This window comes from Phoca vitulina, unplaced genomic scaffold, assembly GCF_004348235.1.
Source record: "Phoca vitulina isolate PV1807 unplaced genomic scaffold, GSC_HSeal_1.0 scaffold36, whole genome shotgun sequence".
In the NCBI taxonomy this organism is placed as follows: Eukaryota; Metazoa; Chordata; class Mammalia; order Carnivora; family Phocidae; genus Phoca; species Phoca vitulina.
This window is the reverse complement of record NW_022589739.1, coordinates 8,351,597-8,374,488: the sequence shown is the minus strand read 5'-3', so window position 1 is coordinate 8,374,488 and position 22,892 is coordinate 8,351,597. Positions and strand designations below refer to the sequence as shown.

The following is a 22,892-nucleotide window of genomic DNA, read 5'->3' as shown; positions in this document are numbered from 1 at the left end:
CTGCTAGAAACCAGAGCCAGACAATCGCCCAGGGCATGCCCTCTTCCCTGGAGATCAAACCACCAATGAGAAGAATGTTAGGTGAACACAGAACCCAACACAGAGTGCTGATCCACTTAGGGAGAATTTCCATTCAGATGGATGGCCTGAGGGTTAGGATGTAGCTCTCTCTATACCCATGGAACCTGGCAAACCTACCCAGAAGTAGTGCCCATGACCCAGAATCCTACCTCTACCCCCTGGACAGTCTTGGTCCTTGCTCTAGGTCCTCCTTACAGGACACTTGATGGTTACCTTTCATTCCCAGAGCTCTGCCCAGCTTACCTCCATTCACAGACCATGTTCCCAAGGGTAGCTCAGTTTATCTCTTGTGCACTTACTGGCCAGATTTGATTCAAATAGGGGGTGATCTCTTCTTGGGCCTCACCCCCTGCTCTCAAGGCCCCTCTTTCTGCTGGTCACAGGCAGTATGTGATCAAGGACTGAAGGACTGATGAAGACCATAATGCTGTGAGGTCAGAGAGGGAGTGGTCACTGAGGTAAAAGCAGATCTGTGGACTGCAGAGTTCTGGGAAGAAGCAGAATATAAGGTGGGCCTTAAAGGTCGAGGAAGATTCAGGATATCTGATCAGGAAGAAGATGAGCACTACGGGCATGAGAAATAGCACCAGCACAGGCAAAGAGGCGGAAGAGATGTATCAAGTCTGGCTGCAGTAGAAAGCTCGGGTAAGAGGAGAAGCTGAAGTTGGTTTGGAAAGGCAAGTGGGCTGTATTCTGTTGGTAATAGGGAGCTATCCAACTTTTTGATCAAGTAAGTGAAAGGATGAAAGTTACGTTTTGGGAAGACTAACCTGGCAGAGGTGTGAAGGATGAAGGGATTGGAGGAGAGTTAGAATGCAGCCAGGGTGACCACAGGGTGACTCAAGGTAAGAGACATGATCAGGGTCTTAATGAAGGCAGCAGCACAGGGGCTTAACAGGAGGAAGCAGATTTGAGATATAGAACAGAAGGATATGGTGACAGTGTATTAGGGGAAACGAAGGCTTGGGAACAATTTTCAGGTCTCCGTGACATCACTATCTAGGTGGACAAAGGTGCCATTCGCCAAGATATAGTATAAAGGAGAAGGCACCAGTGAGCAAGGAAGATTGAAGTCTTTTGAACACGTTTACCAAGTTTGTCTGTAGAATGTCCAAGGAATAATAATCAGAGATTAAGTAAATACATGAGTGTAGAGCTCAGCAATAGAGATGTGAATTGAAGCCACCCAAAATAAGCTCACCCAAGAAGATTGTGTACTGTGAAAAGTTAAGAGAGGCAAGGACCAGAGGCTGAAAAAGATCAACACTTAGATGGGGAATAAAGTTAGAAGAACCTGAAAAGACTGAGAAATGGCCAGAGAGTTAGGAAAAAGGCAAGAGTTTCTATAAAGAAGTGAAAGAGGTGAAGTACAACAGAGAGAACAAGTGGTAAAAGGAATGGGAAGAGTTGATTCAATTTGGTATTTGTTTAATTGATGATTTGAGTAAGAGTGGTGTGCCTGAGGGCTAGATTGCAGTGGATGAAACAATGAATGGGAAATGAACAAATGGAGAGAATTCAGAGTACTCTTTTGGGGAGCTTGGCTGTAAATGAAAGAGCAAGGATGGTAGGTAGAAAGCAGTCAGGGAGAATTTAGGGTATTTTAGCTAAAATATATTTTAGCTGACAGGAACGAGGCAGGGAAAATACAACACAGAGTAATTGAAAGAATGGGATTTTGGACACCGGTTGAGACTTGAGAGATGGCTCTTCCACTGAGTGAGGTGAGAGTAAGTACATTCAGTCACTTAATCATTTTTTGAACATGTACTACATGCCAGGAACTGGGAGTGCGTGGGTAGAATAAAATAATCCTGAACCATTAAGGAATTTGGTCGGGTAGGGAAGACAAATGTGGTCGACAATTAAATGTACTAGGTTGTGTGGGGCACAAGTGGGGAGAGTAAGCAACAATGACTGAATGGGTCAGAGAAGTTCCACAGGGTCGAGGTTAAGCAGGGGTTCTCTGGTCCAGGAGAGAGGATCAGGCCATGTCAAGTAGGTTCAGGTGAAAATTAAAATTTGGTGGTTAGAAAAAGTATTTAGAGTCTGGATTAAAAGGACCATAAAGCAACCAGGTGTACAGGTCCCTGAAGTATGAAGGATTGTTCAAACTGGGGATGCCCAGGATGATAGCAAAAGGGCAAAGGTGAAATTAAGACCGAGCATCCCCTCGGGAATGTGGGTGCGCAGGTGCCGGTGGGTGTTAGACACCTAGGGAAGGACTTCAAAGGGAGCAGAGCGAGACACCCGGTGGGCACACTGAGGGTCAAACAGTGCCTCGCGAATCCTCACTGCGGCCAGAGGACAAGCAAGCAAGAGCTACCGCCAGAGCCGAGCAGACCACAAAGAACGCGAGGCGCGGGGGACGGTTCAGAACTGGGGCGTTTGGCGAGGAGCTGAGATACGACGGCCTAAGCGGGTTCCAGGGCCAAAGCGCCGCGGCGGCGTGACCACACAGCGCCCCAAGCCGCGGATTCCGCGACAGCTTTCAGCCTCTGAGCCTGAGGGAGAGAGGACTGCGCGGACAGGGTATCTCGGCCGCCACCACCACCAAGAAGGACACGACACCCCACAGAAAGAGGCGGACGGCCGGGCTTGCAGTAACGCGAGACCAGCAAGACCCGCGAGACCCGCGAGACTCAAGAGACCCCACCCTAGGCCCGGCCTCCCTGCCGGAAGTGAGTCTTGTTGGCTCCGCCCCCGTTATCGGTACCTCGCGAGATTTCGCAAAGGCCTCCCTTTTCCGTCTGGGCTGCCGACATGGTAGGTGGTTCTTTTTGTGCGTCCGCTTCGTTGGTTGTGCAGGCCGCGAGCCTTACGCGCGTTGCACCGCAACCACCTACCCCCGATCTTGGCCCGGTTTTCCAGGCCGCGCATGGCGAGCCTCAGGGCAGGGTGGCCGGCATGGGCCCCGTAGTCTGGGGCCGCGTGTTCTGCCCGGGGTTCGGATCTCTGAGACACGCGGGCTCGCGCGCTCGGGCGCCGCCCTGATGAGGCCGCATGGCCCTGGGCCAGTTCGTAACATCACCTTTGCTGAATGTGACCCGAAGCAGATCCTTGATCCCCCGAGCCTACAGACCCTTCGCAGACGGTCAGATTCGCTCTCTGTCCCACCTCCCTTTGGCCTTATCACCAAGCACCTTTTTCCACACAGCCATCCAGACTGAGGAAGACCCGGAAACTTCGGGGCCACGTGAGCCACGGCCACGGCCGCATCGGTAAGTGCCGGCATCCCATCCTGGTCGGCTTTGAGCTCTCCCCGCCGGGTGCTTACCTAGCCGGGAATTGGGTAGGGTAGAAGTGGGGGTTCGCTTTGTGCGGTCAGTCGGATTGAATTTGACTGTTAGCGGTTGATTTTTTTTTCTCTTGGAATTCTCTACAGTACTCCACTTTAAAGAGAATTTCACATCAATTGGGGGGAGGAAATTTGATTGGGGCAAAGTGTTAATTTGTCGAAGGCATGGAGTACTGTAGATAGTGCTGTGATGTGGAACATTACAAAGAGAGGTTTCACCCGGAAACTTGAGGAAATAGCCGTGCTTAAAGAGGAATTGTAGACTGGGAACAAGGTAAGAAATACGCAGAATTGTGGGAAAAGGAGAAGAATTGAGAGGCTGGAGAAGGCTACGTTAGCCATGTAGCTTTGTATTCTTGCAGGCAAGCACCGGAAGCACCCAGGAGGCCGGGGTAATGCTGGTGGCATGCATCACCACAGGATCAACTTTGACAAATAGTGAGTGTTTCTTGGCCTGTACTTCGACTGGCACTGACAGTTTGGAGTTAGGGGCAGAGGGCTGGCTCAGACACCTTCAGTGGGAAGAAAGCCTCTTAACACTGAAAAACCTTGTGTTGCTGCGTTTTACGAAGTTAAGATTTGATGCGAACTGAGAACTTGTCATCGAGGCTAGAGTCACGCTTGGGTATCAGCTTATTGCCTTAGTGTGCTAGAGTCCTCGAAGAGTAATTGCTGACCTTATTCACTGGCTGTGACCCTCATGGCATAGTCAGTCACCGGGTTAGTGACATCAGATTAACTATGCACCTGCTAGATTCACTTATGCCCCCAAATTTGCTTAGAAAATCTCTATTACAAGAATGTGTAGAATTTCCATAAAATGCTGTCAGGTGATCTGGAAGACCTCTGGTCTTGGCAATGTCTCTGACTTTTTTTTTTTTTTTTTAAAGATACTATTTATTTATTAGAGGGAGAGAGCGCATAAGCAGGGGGAGTGGCAGAGGGAGCAGGAGAAGCAGGCTTCCACTGAGCAGGGAGCCCGATGCGGGGCTCAATCCCAGGACCCCGGGATCATGACCTGAGCCGAAGGCAGACGCTTAACGACTGAGCCACCCAGGCGCCCCGTGTCTGACTTTTTCAGTGACTTCTGGTTCCATGAAATAAGGCTAGTCTCCTCCTCCTGAACGTCTTTGGTGTTTTTTTTTTTTTTTTTTTTTTAAAGATTTGTTTTAGTTCAACAATGAATGGAGTCCCTGCTATGTCACTGTCGTACACCAGTGAGCAATTTACACTATAACTGGGAGACATGAACTATGAAGATGATACACATCACTTCTTAATTGGAGTCAGGTTATGAACGTGATTGCCTTTCTCTTCCTAGTCACCCAGGTTACTTTGGAAAAGTTGGTATGAGACATTACCACTTAAAGAGGAACCAGAGCTTCTGCCCAACTGTCAACCTTGATAAACTGTGGACCTTGGTCAGTGAGCAGACACGGGTAAATGCCGCCAAAAACAAGACTGGAGCTGCTCCTATCATTGATGTGGTGCGATCGGTGAGTGAAGGAATATTTGTTGACTCTGTGGTCCATGCCTCTCAGAATTCTGGATAATCTAATGTATTTGATCTCCTACCTGGAATCTCTACCCAGTTACCTACTAGACTATTCCATCTTTTGATAGAATTTCCACAGGTAACTCACCAAAATTGAACTCTAGTTCAGTTGTAATTCACGCAAAATATTTGAAGAAGAATAATCTTTCCAATCCCTCATTCATTCAGTTACTTTGTTATTTCTTGAATGTTTCCCAGTCAGTAATCCCATCCCCACAGTTTCTGCCCTGATTTGTACAGGTTTGCATTTCTGGCCTAAGCTTTTGGCAGTATCTCCCGTCAGCTGGCTCTGGTCCCTCTTAACACAACCCTGCTTACAGGAGGCACGGCTCCTGGCCATTTCTGTCCCTTACAGAATAAAATCCTAAGACGTTTGGTTGTTATTTATGGATCTGCATTATCTGAGATTTCCGCACACCCCAAAACAGTGATGACAAAGCATTTTTTTTTTAAATAAATCTGTTTATTCATGAGAGGCAGAGGGAGAAGCAGGCTCCCCACACCGAGCAGGGAGCCCGATGCGGGGCTCTATCCCAGGACCCTGGGATCATGACCTGAGCCAAAGGCAGACACCCAACCAACTGAGCCACCCAGGCGTCCTGACAAAGCATTTTTGTACGTTTTTTGGAGTCCTTGTGTCAGTTTTACCTCCCATGGGTGTGAAGGTAGTCTAAACCCTAAAGGGGCTTTTGGTTAAGTTTTAAATCCCTTGTCCCAGCCTACTTAACAGTCCTTGAGCAATTGTGATGGTGAGGACCTTCTTGGAACATGGCTGGGAATGTGGTCTGTCTTCTTGCTTATCACGCGGTAATTGAATAGGGTGGGGTGGGTGTGCTTTGCTTGAGGCTAGAGTCACATCCTGACACATCTCTTGTCCTGGTGTGCTAGAGTCCTCAGAGAGAATCTGCTGGTCTTGATTCACTGGCGAGGGCCGTCAGTGCCCCCGGTAGTGCCCAGATCAGAAACATGCCCTCCCAGCTCCTAGATGGTGTAGACTGGCAGGCATCTTTCTTCATACCAGGGAGTTGGTATCTGCTGTGGTGTGTATTAAAGTTTGTGTTTTTTTCTATTCCTCTAGGGCTACTACAAAGTTTTGGGAAAGGGAAAACTCCCAAAACAGCCTGTCATCGTGAAGGCCAAATTCTTCAGTAGAAGAGCAGAGGAGAAGATTAAGGGTGTTGGGGGCGCCTGCGTTCTAGTAGCTTGAAGCCACGTTTGGGGGAGGTTCATTAAATGCTAACAAGTGCTTTTCTCTTCTGGTCTGGGTGTAAATTCTTTAGCACCCCTACCTCCTTACCTGTACATCAGAAACCCACCTAACAGATTCTAGGAGTAAGGGTATGAGGGCCTGAGACCCTCTGCCAACTCCCCTCAGAAAGTGTGAAAGAGAGCGCCAGCACTTAGAGGACTTGGCCCAATACCTAACTTGAACATTTTCATTTATAAAGTGAGAATGATAGCACATGTAGTTGAAAGGCCAGTTTCCATTGTATATTCTGAATTTACAATGAGGGGGAGAACACACCCTTTAACTGTAATATGTGGCTCAAAAGGGGAAAACTCAGGGTTTGTTAGGTTTTGTTAAAGTAAGCTCTCCACCCAACATGGGGCTTGAACTCACGACCCTGATTAAGAGTTACTTGCTCTACCAGCTGAGCCAGTCGGGCACCCCAAAAGGGAAGACTCAGTTTTGATGGGGCACATTCTAAAGAGTGGACAGAGTGATAGGATTAAAGTGATTGTGAAGGATATAATCCTGAACCTAAAGTTTTTCCTCCTTGCCGCCCCCATTATTTACCATACTGTTCCAGAATCTTGAGATGGGGCCCAGCAGTCTGAATGTTAAACACACCAGGGCTTTTACACATGAAAGTGGTTTGGAATCTAAAAAGCATTTGTCAGGATTTATGTATCCCTGTGCATTAATGTTCAAAGAACTACATGAAATGCTAAAGATTCTAGTCTGAAATGTATTTAGCATAGAATTTGGAAAAAGCTAGAAGCTGGAATTGGGTTTTCTAGGGTTTGTATCTCCTATAAAACCATAATGATGACCAATGCTCGTGTGCAGATAGGACCTTCAGATGTCAGGGTAAATTGACTAACAGTTTTTCTAGTTCTTTCCAAAACTTAAAGTTTTCTTTGGCCCAAAATAAAAGTTGCTTTCTAGAACCCTGTCCAAAGGAATAGGATGACGCTTAAAATATAACTAGGTTTCGTTTGGCAGTGTTGTTTCCTTAGTCCTCTGGGGTGATACATGGGCTGGGAACCATGAGTTTCTATGGGACAAGTTTGTGACAACCTTTAGAGGATTTTGCAGACCCTCAAGTAAAAGGAAACTGGACAGCAAACTTAGCTGATTTGGTTAAGTGCCGGGAAGGTTTTACTCAGTTGGACAAACAAATGAATAATTTGGATGTGATCTTTGATGATGGGCCTGATGGAGAAAGGTAAAACTGGTTGTCCCTTAGTGTCTTTTGGAGGACATATAATATGGAAGCTGAGGTCATGGATCTGAAATGGGTTGTAGTTGATACTAAGAGAATTTAATGTCTAATTGGTTACAGTTAGACACTGAAGATACAAACATGTAGAGTATCTTTAAGATTCAGATGGGGTTTGAGTTTTTGATCCAAACCTTAACAGCTGTGTGTGGCTTAAGCTTAGTCCAATTTTCTCATCTTTTAAAATTGATTGTGTGGATTAAGTAAAATGGAAGCATTTACTGAACCTTTTTGACTTAAATTGTGAATGATTAAGGGGGCAGACAAATTAATCCCCTTGGTCTGATTAAGTCAAGGCAAAATGATCCAAGCAGAGGGAAGAGCAAACATGCTAACCAGTTCAGAAAAGTTAAGCAAAATAAGAATGTAGTTAGGGACTTGGTTACAGTGGGAGTTGGGACAAAGAAAATGGGAATGAGAAAACGAGGAGTAGGATTCGGAAAACCCAATGGACAGGACTTGGCAAGTGGATAAATTGGGGTGGGGCTGACAGCTAAATGGTTAGGCATGGACAGGTGGGATTTAGTGGACCATACATGAAAACTAGTCCCTTAGTAGCCAGTTTCTTACCCAGCAATTCACTATTAGCATCACTATCCATAAACAGGACGGGGTTGAGTGGGATAATACTCATTCCAATCCTGTATGCTGGTGTTGATATTGCCAAGGAAGCCAGGAGGCAAAGCCATACTTTGATGTTACAAATGAAGGGTGCAGACGTATAGTGACCACTTGGCTTTTTTGATGGGACCAACCACAAACCTTACGTTTTGACTTTGTATTTGCATGAAACGGGCCACTGCTGAGATTAATATAGAGTCCACGCTGAGGAAACAAACGAAGCTGCCAAGCTTTGATTAGTCTGTCCTGCAGGCACAGAGGCCCACACTGCTACTGGTCTCTTTAGTGGCTGATACGTGCACAGGATTAATGGAAGTCCTCACAAAAACGGAGAGCAGAGCTTTGTTAGATGCCCCTGTAACTCCGTGGTCTTCAACCATTTGTTTACCTCTTCAAACTGGTAAAGTCACGTCACCTAGCACATCAGGTTGACATGCTTATTTTCTGTAAGCTTGAATTGCTAAGGATGTCTGTCTGGCCTAATGTACATGTGCTTTAGATACATTTTCATCCAAACCTCGGAGCTGCAGCTCTAACAAGATCAGCTGGCGATATCGGACCCGACCCCGTTATCAAAATCCGCTAAATCGAATTTAAGCTTTCAATTCAAATACGCGTATTCTTACTTGATGGCTAAGCCAAACGCAGTCAGCCCCTGGCCTGAAAACAAGCCTAAGGGCGCACCATCGGCGGAAGGCGTGCAGCGTTGGAAGGCGGACGACGAGGATGGCAGCGGCCAGAGCCCTGCAGGGCCTGGCGCTCTCGCGGCTACCCCTGTGGTTTACACTGTCCGACCTCTGCGACGCCGTCGCACAACAGCCCCACTGGTCAGCTCCTCTCGCCTCAGGCCCTGAGAACCACTTCCGGAGCGTGTGAGATTCTGGTTCCGGGGTCACGTTAACCTTGCCCACTCCCACGGCCGGAAGCACGCTCGGCGCCGGTTCCCTCCGTGGGCTCAGCCAGTTCCGGAAGGGGCGGGGCCGGACTAGTCGCGCGGCCGAGAGACTTTCCCAGGCGAGGCGGGAGGTTAAACTCGGCCGGCTCCCGGTGGGCGTGGGCTCCTTCAGACCTGGGGGCCGGGCCAACCTTGCAGCGCTTGAGGTCGCGCTTAGGCCGCGCTTACGGAAACATGGAAAGAGGGGAATTTCCAAACTTCTCAGAATTAGCTTGTTAATTAGTTGTCAAAAAGATGAGCGCCAGCTACGATGTTCAAGGTACCTTGGACACCTGCTTGTATATACATGGAAATGGAAATGTTCTGGGAGAACATAAAACTGAGAAGGCATTTCTTCATGAGCTGTGGGAGGTGAGGGAGATGTATGTTTTGATAGTTTGCGTTTCTTGCTTAACCAAATTCATATTTATATTAAAAGGCAATATAAATGGACAGAAAATAATTCCCAAGTTACCCGTAACTTGCCAGTACCGAAAAGTAGTATTTTCTCTTGGTCTAGAGTTTTCATGACTTTTTAAGTGACACCCACTCCCACCTCCATAGGCAAATAAACAAGATGTTTTGGAATGCATACTACCACTTTGGCTCTAGAAACTAATTTTGTGTATCACCCTTAGTAAGAATAGAAGTTCAAGTGTATGTTTCATTCTGGCTCTGTTTTACAGCCCAAGTTTTGTTTTCCCACTTTGTTTTTTAAATATTGTTTATTTATCTTTATAAATAAGTCACTTTGGGTACAAGTTACAAGTCTCCATGTAAAATAAAGGGTATTATTTTTAGCAAAAATTTGAACTGAGCTGTGATTGTAATTAGAATGATTTTTGGGGAGCCCTAATTCCAGTATGAGCTGGAATTGGAATAATATGGCTTTCCAAGGGCACTCCTTCAAAATATTGCCTTTAAGAAGCCCAGACTCCTCATTTTGACACTATAGTTTACCAGACCATGTGTATTTAGTTAAAAAAAAAAAAAAAAAAAAGCATTTAGGAAGATGTGATGGCAGCCCGCCCTGCTCTAAAAGTCACCAAACTAATTAAGGAGAAAACCCAGGGCCTTTCTCGACTCCATAATAGAGGAAGGCTGACATTCCGTAGGCACTGGGACTTCTGGGAGAGGGGAGACAGTATTGTGTTGCCCCTGAGTAATTGCCCTAGGGTTGTCAGAAAGGCAGTTTAAAGACACTTGCTCTCAACAGTGGCAAAACCATCCTCTAGGGGGGGCAGTTTGGAAATGAATGGGGCAGGTTTTGTTTTGTCACAATCATAGAGGGGAAGCAACCAAGGTTGCTAGACATCCTGCAATGTATGGGTTGATTCTAAACAACAAAAAAATCTAGTTTAGGTCTACTTCCATTTTATACATAATAAAAAAAATCCCCCTCCCCCCGAGTTTTCATATACTTCTCTGTTTTCCAGGATTCCAAATGCTGCTTTAGTCAAGGGAAAGCTCATACTGTGTTTTGCTCAGAATATTGCCAAAAGTTGTTCAATTCTCTGGGGCGCCTGCGTGGCTCGGTCAGTTAAGCATCTGACTCTTGATTTTAACTCAGGTCATGATCTCAGGGTCTTGAGATTGAGCCCCACGCTGGGCTCCATGCTGGGCACAGAGCCTGCTTAAGATTCTCTCTCCCTCTCCTCTCCCTCTGCCCCTCCCTACCCTCTAAAAAAAAAAAGTTGTTCAACTCTCTTACCAATGGTAACACTTACTCAGTAGAATCTGAGTTGCTAACACAACACACTTTTATCTGTGCATGTGTAGCTGCTGCCTTCACAGTAATTCTATGTACAGGTGTAAGCATCTGACCTCATTATATATTCTAGTACAGCTGTACCCAAGCATTTACATATTTAAATACATGTTATAACAAAATACTTCCTTTTATTTCTCCCCATTTACATGAAAGTTAAGGTGTGTTTAGGTTACATTATCTATGAATTTCATTTCAGGATAGTAAGGAGGGGGGAGTTAGAGTATTTGCTATAGAAAAGGAGAGTGCTGGATCCGACAGGGTTAAGAACCATATATTTAGGGGTTGAGAAATCATGTGAAACAGAACTTGGAAAGAAATCCTGACCACTTTTTGTGAACCCCATACCAGGCCCCCTGGACACACCCTCCTCTATATTCCCCCAAAGTCTTCTGTACCCTGCCCATAGCACTCACTGTATGGACCCTTGCAGCCCATCCAGAGCCATTATGTGCCAGTATTGATTTTCTGAATTAGGATGAAAGCTGTGGCCATCGCAGGAGGAAGGAATCCTTAGGGTTAATCTTAGGTATCTTAAGATTTTAAAGATACATAAAAGTTTCAAAGTTTATTTTAAAAAAAGGAATTTATACCTATATCTCTTGTGATCTGATCACATGTCTGTGAAGATTCTTTGGAGTCACGTTAAAAAAGAGGGGAGTGGGAGAAGGAAAGGAGAAAGAAATAGCACCTTTTGGAAACTGTAATATTATTATTTGATTGTTAAGGAATCTACTTCTATGACTGCCATGAAGCCCAGGCTGGGTTAACAGTAATGAGTCCTGGAGGTAACTACACCCGACCTTGGACTTCCTGGTGATAAGCACTGTCTTCTCTACCTCAGCTGAAAACTCAGATTCATGAGGCCTCAATCTCTGCCTCCCTACTGGAAGATGCCAAAGCCAACTATGTAGGAGGCTTTTTCAGAGGAGAAGACGACCTTGTCTTCCCAGAAGACAAACCCTCTACTTTAGGAGGCAGATAGCAACCCCAAACCCCAGACAGGTTGGGACCTGCGTGGGCCTCAGTGGAAATGGGGAGAAGCAGGGAAGGGAATTCAGGATAGGACTGTCTCCTGTTTAAGTAGGCCAGGGTGGAAGGACAGGAAAGATCTACTCCTTGGTTCAAATCCTGCCAGCCCCAAACTGAATTCCAGTGAAGAGTTCCATTTTACTGCCTCATATCTCAACTTGGAAATTTTCACGGTCTCTGGGTGGAAAGCCTAAGCCACCCATATTCCCCGCCCTGCTTCTCTTCTTGCTTTTCCATGGAATATTGCAGAAGTTTCTGCATGCAAACCTAGGGTTCCAACAGGAGAAAACTAGTCACAGAATGACAGAAGAGCTATAGGCAATGGGCCAGGGCTATGAGTAAGCCTGGGTTGGCTTTCACTGAGCTTCACCCCACCAGTGTCAGGATACCCAATGATATCTTAAGGGCTTCATACTAAATAGGAAAATGTTAAGATTCACCTAACAGTGGAGTTGAAAGCACTGAGCATTCTTTCCATCACTGGGAACACTAAGACAGTCTGAACAGTTGGTTATTGAAGAGGCAAGCTGAACAAGAACAATGACAAGGTATCTTCTAAGACCAGTCATAATGGTTCAAGCCAGAGAACCTGATTTCAGGGGAGGTAAGTGACTCACACTGACACTAAACTCTCAATGAAGTCCTCAATTCCCTGCATGATGGTGTTTCATTCCTGATTGGCCTATCTCAGCCCATCCCCCAGGAGAGAGAACTCTAGAAAATGAAGCCAAGGAACACGTAGGGTTCTGGGCCCAAACAACTGTACACTGTTTATTGAGAACACCCGTAGATGGTGGGAAGGAGGGATGCCCTGTACCGCATCGTGGCCACCACAGACTGGGAGCTGGGCCCGGAGAGCACTGGCACTGCCGGGGGTGGGGGGTGGGCTTCCCGTGACTCACTGACCATCACAAAGGTGGGAGAAACAAGAGAAGGCCAGGCCCGAGAGCCTGGTACCACGCTGCAAATGGGGATTGATTGGCCTTTGCCTTTCAAAAACAGAGGGTTAGGGGAGGGGGACTACTAGAAAAAAATAGAAACTCTAAGATTAAAAAAAAAAAAAAAATAGTCCTCCTGTACATAACAAGACAGCATCTGCTCTCCAGGGCCCAAGACTGGCAGCAGGGGCCTCAGGCAGGCAGGCCAGGAGCCTGCAGGGGAAGATCAGTGGTTCGGCTGAGACAGTCAGCTGCACATAATTGGCCAGTCGCCAGCACCCAGCCCCTTGGGAATATACAAATATTTACCAGATTCTCTTTGCTTGTTACAAAAAGAGATAAGAAAGCTTACAGCAGATTATTTACAAACAGTATCCTGGGATATTGTGAAGGCAGAGGTGGGCTGGCTTGGAGGGTGGGGTCTGTGGGGGGAGAGCAGCCACAGAAGCCCAGAGGGCCCCAAGCCGGCCCCCTCCCCAGGCTCCAGGCTCGGCAAGGCACTGGACTCCGTTACTGGGAAAGGGGCTTAATTCTTCTTGTGGAGGAACTTCATTTTGTTGCCTGTGGGTCAGAGAGGGCAAGAGTGAGAAGGTTTCAGTATCAACTCCTGTAACAGCCCTAACCCTCTCAGCGGCACACAGGGCTAGAAAGCCTGGATTTCAGCTGTGACGGGTCTGAGCCAGGGCAGGGAAAATACGCTAGAGCTCTAATTAGGGCACTGGTATCAATCACTCTGGGGCTGTGGGCAAGCTATTTAACTTCTTTGGGCCCAATTTCCCTTTAAACAGAGACATGCTATGACTCCATGATTTAGCTGGCTGAGCTCTTTGAAGGGAGTAGAGGTTTTCAGAGAAGGGCACTCTGGGACCGAGACCTTTGTAGACCCCTTTATGGCCTAGAGAAAAGCTCACTGCCCCTAGCACCCTCATATACACTCAAGAAGGAGCACATGGAAAAAGACCTGGTTTATGTAAGGATCTGTAGTTTCTCCTGGTTCTGCAATTTGGTAAATACTGTGCTAAATGCTCTTGGAGGACTGGGCTGGGAACCTCTTCACCAGGGGATCTCTTACAGTTCTGTCTACAGCCCCAATATAAATATCCATTGGCATTGGTTTAGAGTAGTTTGGGTACAGATCCCCCAGCCCCAGCTTCTTGCTGAACACCTATTTCATCAGTGACCATGCTACTTACCCAAACCTCGGAGAAACTTATTCATCCCACTCTGCTCAGTGTCTGGAAGTTCCTCTAAATACTGTTCCACTCGCTGCTCAAACAGGCCTGCGGAAGAGGAGGAACAGGGAACAGAACCGTTATTGCAGGAAGGGAAGGGGCGGCCTATTGGGCACAGAGAAACCAGGATCTGCAATTACAATTTATGGGAGCATCTTATTAGAATTCAGATTATCTCATCAGAACTATAATTAATAACATCTCACTGTGCTCACTGCTGAAGCAAGAGGCCCTCAGCACCTCCCGGTGCATGTGCCTGAGCTGCATTCCATAAGACAAAGATGCCACTCCTTGTTTCAGAGCTGGGCGCCTTCTCTAGGTCCTCTTAGATCACTCTACCATGTTGTTCCAAAAGGCTTGTTAGACTAAATGGACAGTATTAGTGGACAGAAGATGTAATAACCCTGAGGTTAGACAGAAAGATCTTGAGATGTAAAAAAAAAAAAAAAAGTCCTAGAGTGAGCTGAGCTGATGAAGTAACTAGAGACAAGGTGACCTTCTATTCTGAATGGAGGCTGCCACCAACCTCAGAGAGCTAGCTCAATTTTCATCAAGGGCTTCTCCAACCTGTGGTTCTTAGAACCCCCTAAATTGCTCAGTCTGGTCTTTTTCTCTGAAGAAGAAGAGCATCTGAAGAGGGGATGGGCTACAATGGCACGTTGCTCTGGGGTGGAGAGGAGCCCTACCAGCCACCAGGCTCCAGCCCGTGCACAGCCTTGGGAAGGCATTTACTGTGACGGGAGGCGAAGAAAGCTCCCTTGGCAGTTTGTATCAGAAGACAGGGATGTTCGGAGGCCTGGCTCTAGCTGATGGCTAAGAGCTTCCGTCACGGTGCCCAGTTATTCAGGCCTGCTGGTAGCAGAAGAGGGCCCACAGCACCCAACCCCAAGCTCTTCTGGCCTTACCCTTTGCCCGACACTTTCTTAGCTCCCTGTCTTGGATGAAGCCTGCAAACATCTGAGACTCCATAAAAACCTCAAGGAAACGGCGGATGCTCTTGGAGGCCACAGACTTGCGGAAGGCCTCTCGCTGAAAGGCCCTCTCTCCCTTCTCGCTCTGAGTCAGGAAGAGGGAGTAGTGCCCAACAGTCTCCACAAAGAACCGGATAAACACCTCCGACACCAGCCCATTGAGGGTATTACATTCTGGAAGAGAAAAGACAAATCTTTGAGGTTCGGGTCAAGAAACGGTCATCTCCAACCTCCAACCCCAACCTCTAGCTGTTATTGTCTCCCTCTCCCCAAGAGAATTTCTAGCCAGAACTACTTAATCTGTTTTTGAAACTTTATCTCTTGTGCTCCTGGGCTTGTAACTAGCCCCTGAGCTGGAAGGTCAGAAACTGTACTCTGCACATGGAAGTTGGCAAATATTCACTATGCGAATGAGAGTGGAAATCAGAGACCAGAGGATCACTTTCCCCATACCCGTCACCCTTGGTGGTATTCCTGGGCTTCACAAGAAGAGGAAGTTCCCTCCATCTCCTGCAGGGACTCAAGGCAAGGCCCCTGAGGGAGGAATAACTAGCTTCCTATCAGCAAGAAGAGTCTAGGCGTTGCCATATATCTTTGGGTTTTCTTTCTCAAACCTTCTGAGGTAGAGAAGAATTAGAGGGAAGAGGGTAGCTTTCTAGCCTGGGCCACCCTACAAGTGCCCCCAATGTTGTTTATGTTTCTCAACTCCCTCTGACAAACTACCACAGTACTTCTCTCTCCTCAGGCCCATTACTCCCTGAGCCCACTGGTAGTGGGGCTAGAGAATTCTAGGCTAGCCTGAGACCAAGGTCCTATACCTGGAGCCTCATCAACCAGAAGGGTCTGGTGTGTAGAAACAGGGTCCTGGTACCATGAGGCCCGGGGCCAGAGCAGAGGGAGTCCCGGGGCCAGAGTTGATTCTGCCCGGGGCAAGCCTCACTCACCATCATCGGAGTCGCTGTCAGAGTCCTGGGAGATCAGTTCGTTCTTCCTCTCTAGAGCCTGCTCCAGAGCCGCCTGTAGCTTCCTCGGTAACAGCGTGTCCTCATCATCCATCTACAGGGGAAGGAAAACACACAATCATCATGATCACAGACACTGACTGAGCACTTACTATATGCCAGGCCATCCGAAGAGCTTAAATATATAATCTTACTCATTCCTCCCCCAAATCCTGATACAATTATCAACCTCATTTTACAATGAGAAGCTGAGCAGAGAGAGAGGTTAAGAAACTCATCCAAAGTCACACAGATAAAAAGTGGTGGAAGCCGTGGCATTCACTGCCCAGGACCAGCTTGGGGTTCCTCGCCCAGCACCCTGATGAAGCCTCCCTGGCTCCTCCATCTCCAGCTCCACGATGGGAAGCAGAGCTGGCTCGGGGCAGGGAAATGATGGCCCAGCCTGTGTCTCAGGTATGAGGTTAGGCTGTCGTTCCTGTCTCTGCATTCTGGTTCCGTGTCTGTACCTTGATCCCTTGTACCCAGGAGTGGCAGCTGTCAATGGTGTGTAACAGACTGTACCTTCCCAGAGGGTACACCAGTGGGTTGTGCTCCTTAGTGGAGAGCCGGGAGGATTTCCATGACTAACAAAGGCTTTCTGAAGTTACAATGATGACTGCAAACCTTGACATTCCATAGCATTCTGTGCATCATGTGTCATCCCCCAGCAACATTTCAAGGCAGGTGGTGTCACCATGCCTGCTTTAGAGATGAGAACTCTGGCTCAGAGAAGTTCAGAGGCCCGTCTGACATTGTGTGGCTCAAAGGTGGCAGAGCCAGACCTCAAGTGTTCAGATTTCCAGGCCATGCTCTTCACACTCCCACATTCCCATCACACTGGATGATCCCAACCAGAAAGGCAGATCCTGCTGGGGTCAAGACTTCCCAGATCAGTTTCTCCCTCCCTACCCTTGCCTAGTCTGTGAATATGGAGCCCAGAGAGCTCAACAAATAGGCTGTGAAGGTTGAACAACGTGTGTAACAGTGTTGGGTGCCTGGGGGCCTGCAGCAAACAGGCACCTACCCTAGGGCAGGCCATATTCTCTGGTGTCCTGCTCTTTCTTACCTGTCGGATGAATCGGTCGGATCCCAGGTTCACCATCAGTGCCTAAGAGAAAGAGTCATTAGTGACAGTGATGCAGGGAATGAGCCCCTGCAATGCCCTCTCTAGGCCTCCAGACCTCCTGGATTCCCAGAGTCAGACAACAGGAATAACTCCAACCAGGGATAGAGTGCCCAGGGAAAAGGGACAGGAGCTGGGTAGAGAGGCCCAGGGACCACAAGTGAGAAGATCCCAGTGGTCTTGGTCCCTTCCTTTCCCCCTCTGCTCCTCCCTCCCTCCCTCCTGGGAGTTTCTGTTCCTTCGGTCCCTTCCTTCCTCCACCTCTCACCCAGCTGGTCCCCCAGACAATGGCCCACCTCCTCCACGGGCAGCTCCTTCAGTTTGGGGAGTGAGCTGGAGAGCAGGCCAACCAGGAAGGGTGTGGGACAGCAGACGATGTCAATCATGGAGGCCGGAAGGACAGGAATGAAGGTGTGTTGCCAGGAGAAGGGGTAGAGCAAGGCTACCACGGCATGGGAGCAGCTGGAGAGGGTACTGGTAGACAGACAGAGACAAGCATCTGAGCCCAGGCCTAGGACCTTTGGGGAAGGGGAGTTCAAGCATCCTTTTATAGGTTAAACCACCCAGTGCAACAAAAGTGCTGATGGAGTTCAGGTCAGGATCTGACCCTGCAGACTGGTGAAGCCCCCACATTCCCACCACTCAGAGCCTCAAGGACACTGGTACCGACCTTCTTTGGGACTCGACCTAGGAACAGCCATGAAGGTACATAGCAACACTTAAGCTCACAAACGACTCACATACATACCACCAAGGGCCACCCTAATCACAGACAGGCCTAACCTGGTGGGGAAGTATCAGCTCAAGCCAGGGAATATGAAGGCAAGGGGAGCAAGAGTCGATCACAGATTTGTAGTGTGTAAGAGCTGGAAGACCCTCAGAGGTTGTCTTATCAATTCTACATGTTATAACTGGGGCCACAGCTACTAAGGGTCAGTTTCATAAGGGGCCGGCCTGGGACACAGTTGTCCTGTCTCCCAGCCCAGTGTCACTTGACTACTCTGCCGTCTATCCAACCCTTCCTCGCTGTAATCGCAAAGAGTAGTCTGAGGACCACTGACCGAGGTGAGGAGCCCGGCACCATTCCTACCAAGCTGAAAAAAGTGCCCACGCCCATCTTTCTTCTCAGGCTCCAAAAAATAACCTAAGGTCTCAGTGGGGTCATCCCTCTCTTGGCCTAGATGGGGCTCCGGGCCTCTAGACCCAGCAGCACTCCAGGACCAGCCATCTGAGCAGAATGACCAATGCAAGAGGGGAGGAAGACCTCTAGGGTGCTAGCTAGAAGGAGCAGAAGTGAGTGTGCACTCCCCACGTGTGTTGAGGGCTGGTGTGGGGCACTGGTAAACACAGGAGACACACCTGGCTTGAACAACCCATCTGCTGGGAGGAGAATCAAAGGCCTTCCTCTGGGGACCACATTATAGATGAGGAGGCAGAGGCCCACAGTCAAGTTCAGTTTTAAGCTTGATTTTCCCACTCTGACCCTCTGCCTCTATTAGTCCCACCTATTAGCCACAATAGACTCTACTTGATCAGCTCCCGCAGGAATTCTCCCCCCTTTCCTGACTAATGCCCCACCAGTCAGAGAACATGGTTCCAATCCATGACAGAAACAAACCCCCTTTTCTAGAAGGACCCCTGGATGTTCACAAGTGTTTCGTCAGCCAGTGCCTTGCTTGGCTGTCCTGCCACCCTACAGACACCTAATAGTGCCGGGCCTTGAGGCAGAGACACAGGTATCCTGGCTCTGACAGCCCTTCTCCTGGGGACAGCAGCTCCCCACACCTCGAGCGGAGCCATCTGGAGAAGATCTAGAAAAGGGCTGTCTCAGTGTTGAGGGACACATTGATCTCCACCTTCCCCTCCAATAGGCCTGGCTCTTTGGAGACAGAGGGTCTTGTAGAGCCCCCAGGGCTAATCACTGCAGAGCCTGTACACATACACGGCGCACCCCTTCCACATACTCAGACATCAAAACTAGACCTGGAGGGACAAAGGATTTGTGGACAACCTAGAATGTGAGCAACAGAACGTGAGCTGGCTGGACTCACTAAGCCCTGACCCAGTCCAGACCGGGTGCCATCACTGGGCTGCCCACCCTGCCCCTCTCCAGTCACAGGCAGACCCTGAGGAGAGTGGGTATCTCTTCTTAGACCCAAGAGTGGCAGAACTTGAATGCTGAGCCCGGCAAAGAACAGAGCCCTGGGGTACTTTCCTTCCAGAATGGTGCAGGAATGTGCTCAGAGCCCTACTGGAGCTGGGCTACGGGTGGGGGTGGCAAAGAGGAAGCCCTGAGTGAGGGAATGGAACCTTCAGGAAAAAGAAACCTCAGGGTCTAGGCTTCGGTAGGGACACCACAGTCTGGCCAGACTAGAGCCTCCCTTGTTGAGGGACAGTGAACATGGGTGGCAGGGAGGCAGCAGACAGGGGCTCCACCGGGGTACTGTCCTGAGCCCCTTCCTGAGGGACAGCAAGACACACACAACTGTGGGATACAGAGACACTGAGGCTGGGGCGGGAAGTGAGGGGCCATTTGCATTTCTAAAGCGGGCCTTCTCTGGAAAAGTCAGCAGCCTGGCATTTCCTCCTCTTCCTTCTCCTGGGCCAAGGGTGGCCTGGCATCCCGCCCAGTGCCCCGTGAGGCATGCAGGAGTCCCTTTCTCCTGCTCCCCTCAGTAGCCCCTCACACAGACAGAAAGGAAGACCCCAGAGAGCCTGGGCCTACTGAGGACCAACCCGAAAGAGGACTGTCCTTTTCTGCCCCTCCTATCAGCACCTGGCATATGGTATGGCACAGAGCAGGTGGGTTAATAAATGTCCAAATGACTGAATTAATTCCACCATTTTAAAGAAACCACTTCTTCCCGTGATGGATCTTCTGACCAAAAAAATACATAACATGTTGCCAAGATCTCATCCTCTACCTGCCTGTCCACTCCCCACATATACTCCATGCTATGATTTAAGTATTTGTGCCCTCCAAAATTCCTATGTTGAAACCCTGAGCCCCAAATATGAGGTGGGGCCTTCAGGAGGTGCTTAGGTGATGAAGGTGGGGCCCTCGTGAATGGGATTCATGTGCTTATAAAACAGATCCACAGAGCTCCTTCACCCCTTCTACCACAGTAAGAAGGCTCTGGCTGTGAACCAGGAAGCGGGCCCCACCAGAACGTATCCATGCTGGCACCCTGAGCTTGGATGCCCAGCCTTTGGAACTGTGAGAAGTACATTTCTGTTGTTTACAGGCCACCTAGTCTGGTACTTTGCTATAGCAGCCTGAATAGACTGAGACACTTTCTTGTAAATCTTGACTGCCTAGGAGAGCTCAACTCCTTCCACAACACCCCATGTTCTGTGACCCTTCTACCACCCCTCCCATAGCCACAACCAGATCTTGGCATCTGGAACTCCTCTACCTCTAAAATCATAAATGCCAACATTTCGGACCAAGACCTATGATCCATCCGGCTCTTTTCTTATTCCTCCTAAACCAGCTCCCCTGCCTCACGGGCACCTCCTGTCCCTGGACATCTTTTCCCTCTCCTGGTTTGACTGGCCAACCTTCCTGCAACCACTCTGCTCCCCAGCACCCTCAATGCCTCACCTTGTCCTTCTCCACAAATCCCCAGGTGACCTCTCCAGGTCATGCCCTAACTGGCTCCTCCCTGGGGGGCTCAGCGCTCCTCCGACGCCTAGTCAGTACTCTTGCCCCTTCCTCACGTGGCTCTGCCTAAGAGTTCATCACTCCCCTCAAACTCCACATCCCACAGAGATGGCCCTGCCTCCCCTCCCAGAGGAAGTGCAGCCATCAGGCAGAAATCTCCTTATTCCACCTTTCTCCAAATCCACGTATTTGCATCTGCACACTCTTGGCTGGGGCAAAAGAAGAAATGCCCCACTTCTTCCCTCAGGCCAAGTCCTCCCTTGGGTTCTCAATCCTGCCACACCAATACCACAGTAGCTGGCACACAGTAGGGCTCATAAATACATGTCAGATTAACTAGTGGACGTGCCTTCCCCCTCGTCTTCACCTGGCCCTGCTGGGCCTTACCTGAGCTTATCTGCCACAAAAATGACTCGGCGCTCCAGCAGCAGCGAGGCAAAGATTCGGATGAGCTGGCGCACGCTGAGGCAGGTGAAAAGGCACTCGAAGTCCACATGCTCCAGCCGGGAATCCATGGGCCGCCGCAGCTCTAACACCTGCAGGAAAGCGAGGGGGGAAGTGGGTCAAGGCAGGCGAGGTGGGTGTCACTCCCGGGAATAGCCAGCCCTTCCCTTGTGCCTTTCTTGGGCCTGGCACAGAGATTAGACAGGCTGATAGAGATAGAGGCCAGAACGGTAGGACAAACATGACCTCTGGAAGGAAACTCGAGCAGGAAAGGGAGAGGACATGGCAACAAGGACACTAACATTGCCTTCTGAGAGGTTTCCCTCCCCACCCTCCCTTTTCCAGCTTTCTAATCTACCCCACTATGCAATAAGACCCAGTCTCCCTCTCCCCTCAGACCACAGCTCTGTTCCCACAGTACTCAGACACCTAGCCTGTGAGCAAGAGGGCTAACTGGAATGTGGGGGAGGCTCCAGAGGGAAGCAGTTGATGAGCCATCCCTCAGGCTCACAGGAAAAGGAGGAGAGGTGAATACTCTTACAGATCAGGAGAATAAGGAGACCACACAGCTCCATCTGTGGGGTGCTCCCCGCCCCCTGGTCCATCTCCCCAAGCAGAGGTCTTGGCGCCCATGCTGACCGGATCCCACAACCAATCGCTGCTCCCCAGGCCATAGGAAGAGCAGCATCTCCATATCCCTGGGCTGCCATCTCTCAGAAGGCAATGCTAGTGTCCTTGTTGTCATGTCCTCTCCCTTCCTGCTAGACTTTCCTTCCAGAGGTCATGTTTGTCTTACCATCCTGGCCTCTATCGCTATCAGCCTGTCTAATCTCTGTGCCAGGCACAAGGAAGGCACAGGGAAGGGCTGGCTATTCCACCACCATGCCAGGAAGCAGGACTTTATCAGGGCCAGACCTAGCTATCCTCCCTCCAGGGGGGTTGCAAGGCCACTCCCAAGGTCAGTGCTATGCCACAAAAAAGCCACTTCCTTGGGGGCAGCCCTGAGGGTGAAGGGTAGCAATTGACCCTAGCAGTGAGAGCAGGAGGAGCTGCTGACGCTCAGGCCAGGCCGAAGCAGCTTACCACAGGGGCCTGCCTAGTCTTCTCCTTGGTCTCTCAGCGCATGTGGGCAGCAAGGATGTGCAGGCCTCCTGCTAAGTAGGGTGAAAACTGACGTCCCTTGCAGAGCCCGTGGTGTCAGAGCTCTTTTCCAGGGGCTTTTACCCCACATCATCTCATTTATTCCTCAGGGTCGAAGCAAGGGAAGTTTAAACTCCTAGCTCAATATTCATCCCTCCGGCTCCCAGAGAAGCAGCAAAGGGGGCACAAGGTGCCCTAACGATCAGCGGACACTATCTTTCCCACCGATGGTGAACTCCTAGAAGGCCCAGGGATGAGCACGATGCCATGCCCACACAAAATGCTCAGGGAATGTGGCCTGAAGGAAACCCACACCACACGGACACCAGAGGCCTCTGTATGAGCCCCCCGTCCTTGTCCCCAGAAGTCACAGTGATGCTCCCCCACACCCCTCCACCCCCAAGAGCCTCACGCAGTCTGACAGGCTCAGCTCTGCAGCACAGCGCCATGCTCCTGCGACCCCTGGGGTCCAGGCTCCCTGCAGCGTGTGAGAATTCACAGAAGCAGCTGGTGGGACCTGGGCCTCTTCTCATGCATCCCTGCCTTCAAGGATCGCAGTCCAGTGGGGCCGACTGAGTCGAAGCAA

At 49.3% G+C, this 22,892-nt stretch overlaps 3 protein-coding genes and 2 non-coding genes across 7 annotated transcripts in view; 3 read left to right on the top strand and 2 right to left on the bottom strand.

Annotated features, from left to right (window-relative positions):
- TRIM66 (tripartite motif containing 66) overlaps positions 1-362 on the bottom strand; it is a 56,588-nt gene extending 56,226 nt beyond the window's left edge. Inside the window, exon 1 of the mRNA XM_032427269.1 lies at positions 325-362. Coding sequence (XP_032283160.1) covers positions 325-330 — 6 coding nt within the window. The 5' untranslated portion in view covers positions 331-362. The remainder of the gene's footprint in view (positions 1-324) is intronic.
- A 2,435-nt stretch (positions 363-2,797) lies between these two features.
- RPL27A (ribosomal protein L27a) lies at positions 2,798-6,186 on the top strand. Its single transcript, XM_032427281.1, has 5 exons — positions 2,798-2,847; positions 3,239-3,302; positions 3,742-3,817; positions 4,701-4,875; positions 6,013-6,186. The coding sequence occupies exons 1-5, from the start codon at positions 2,845-2,847 to the stop codon at positions 6,139-6,141; spliced, it is 447 nt and encodes a 148-aa protein (XP_032283172.1). The 5' UTR covers positions 2,798-2,844; the 3' UTR covers positions 6,142-6,186.
- On the top strand, positions 3,982-4,112 carry LOC116646603. The gene has a single exon (XR_004302152.1). It is a non-coding gene; the product is annotated as a small nucleolar RNA SNORA3/SNORA45 family (small nucleolar RNA).
- Positions 5,774-5,904, top strand: LOC116646601. Its single transcript, XR_004302150.1, has one exon. It is a non-coding gene; the product is annotated as a small nucleolar RNA SNORA3/SNORA45 family (small nucleolar RNA).
- Positions 6,187-10,826: 4,640 nt separating the features above from the next.
- Positions 10,827-22,892, bottom strand: part of DENND2B (DENN domain containing 2B) — a 146,626-nt gene continuing 134,560 nt past the window's right edge. For all 3 annotated transcript variants that reach the window (XM_032427015.1, XM_032427014.1, XM_032427016.1), the window contains 7 exons: positions 21,110-21,258; positions 17,355-17,532; positions 17,002-17,043; positions 15,879-15,990; positions 14,869-15,108; positions 13,925-14,011; positions 10,827-13,292 (listed from right to left, as the gene is read on the bottom strand). In XM_032427015.1, the coding sequence (XP_032282906.1) occupies positions 13,258-13,292; positions 13,925-14,011; positions 14,869-15,108; positions 15,879-15,990; positions 17,002-17,043; positions 17,355-17,532; positions 21,110-21,258 (843 nt within the window). In that variant the 3' untranslated portion in view covers positions 10,827-13,257. The remainder of the gene's footprint in view (positions 13,293-13,924; positions 14,012-14,868; positions 15,109-15,878; positions 15,991-17,001; positions 17,044-17,354; positions 17,533-21,109; positions 21,259-22,892) is intronic.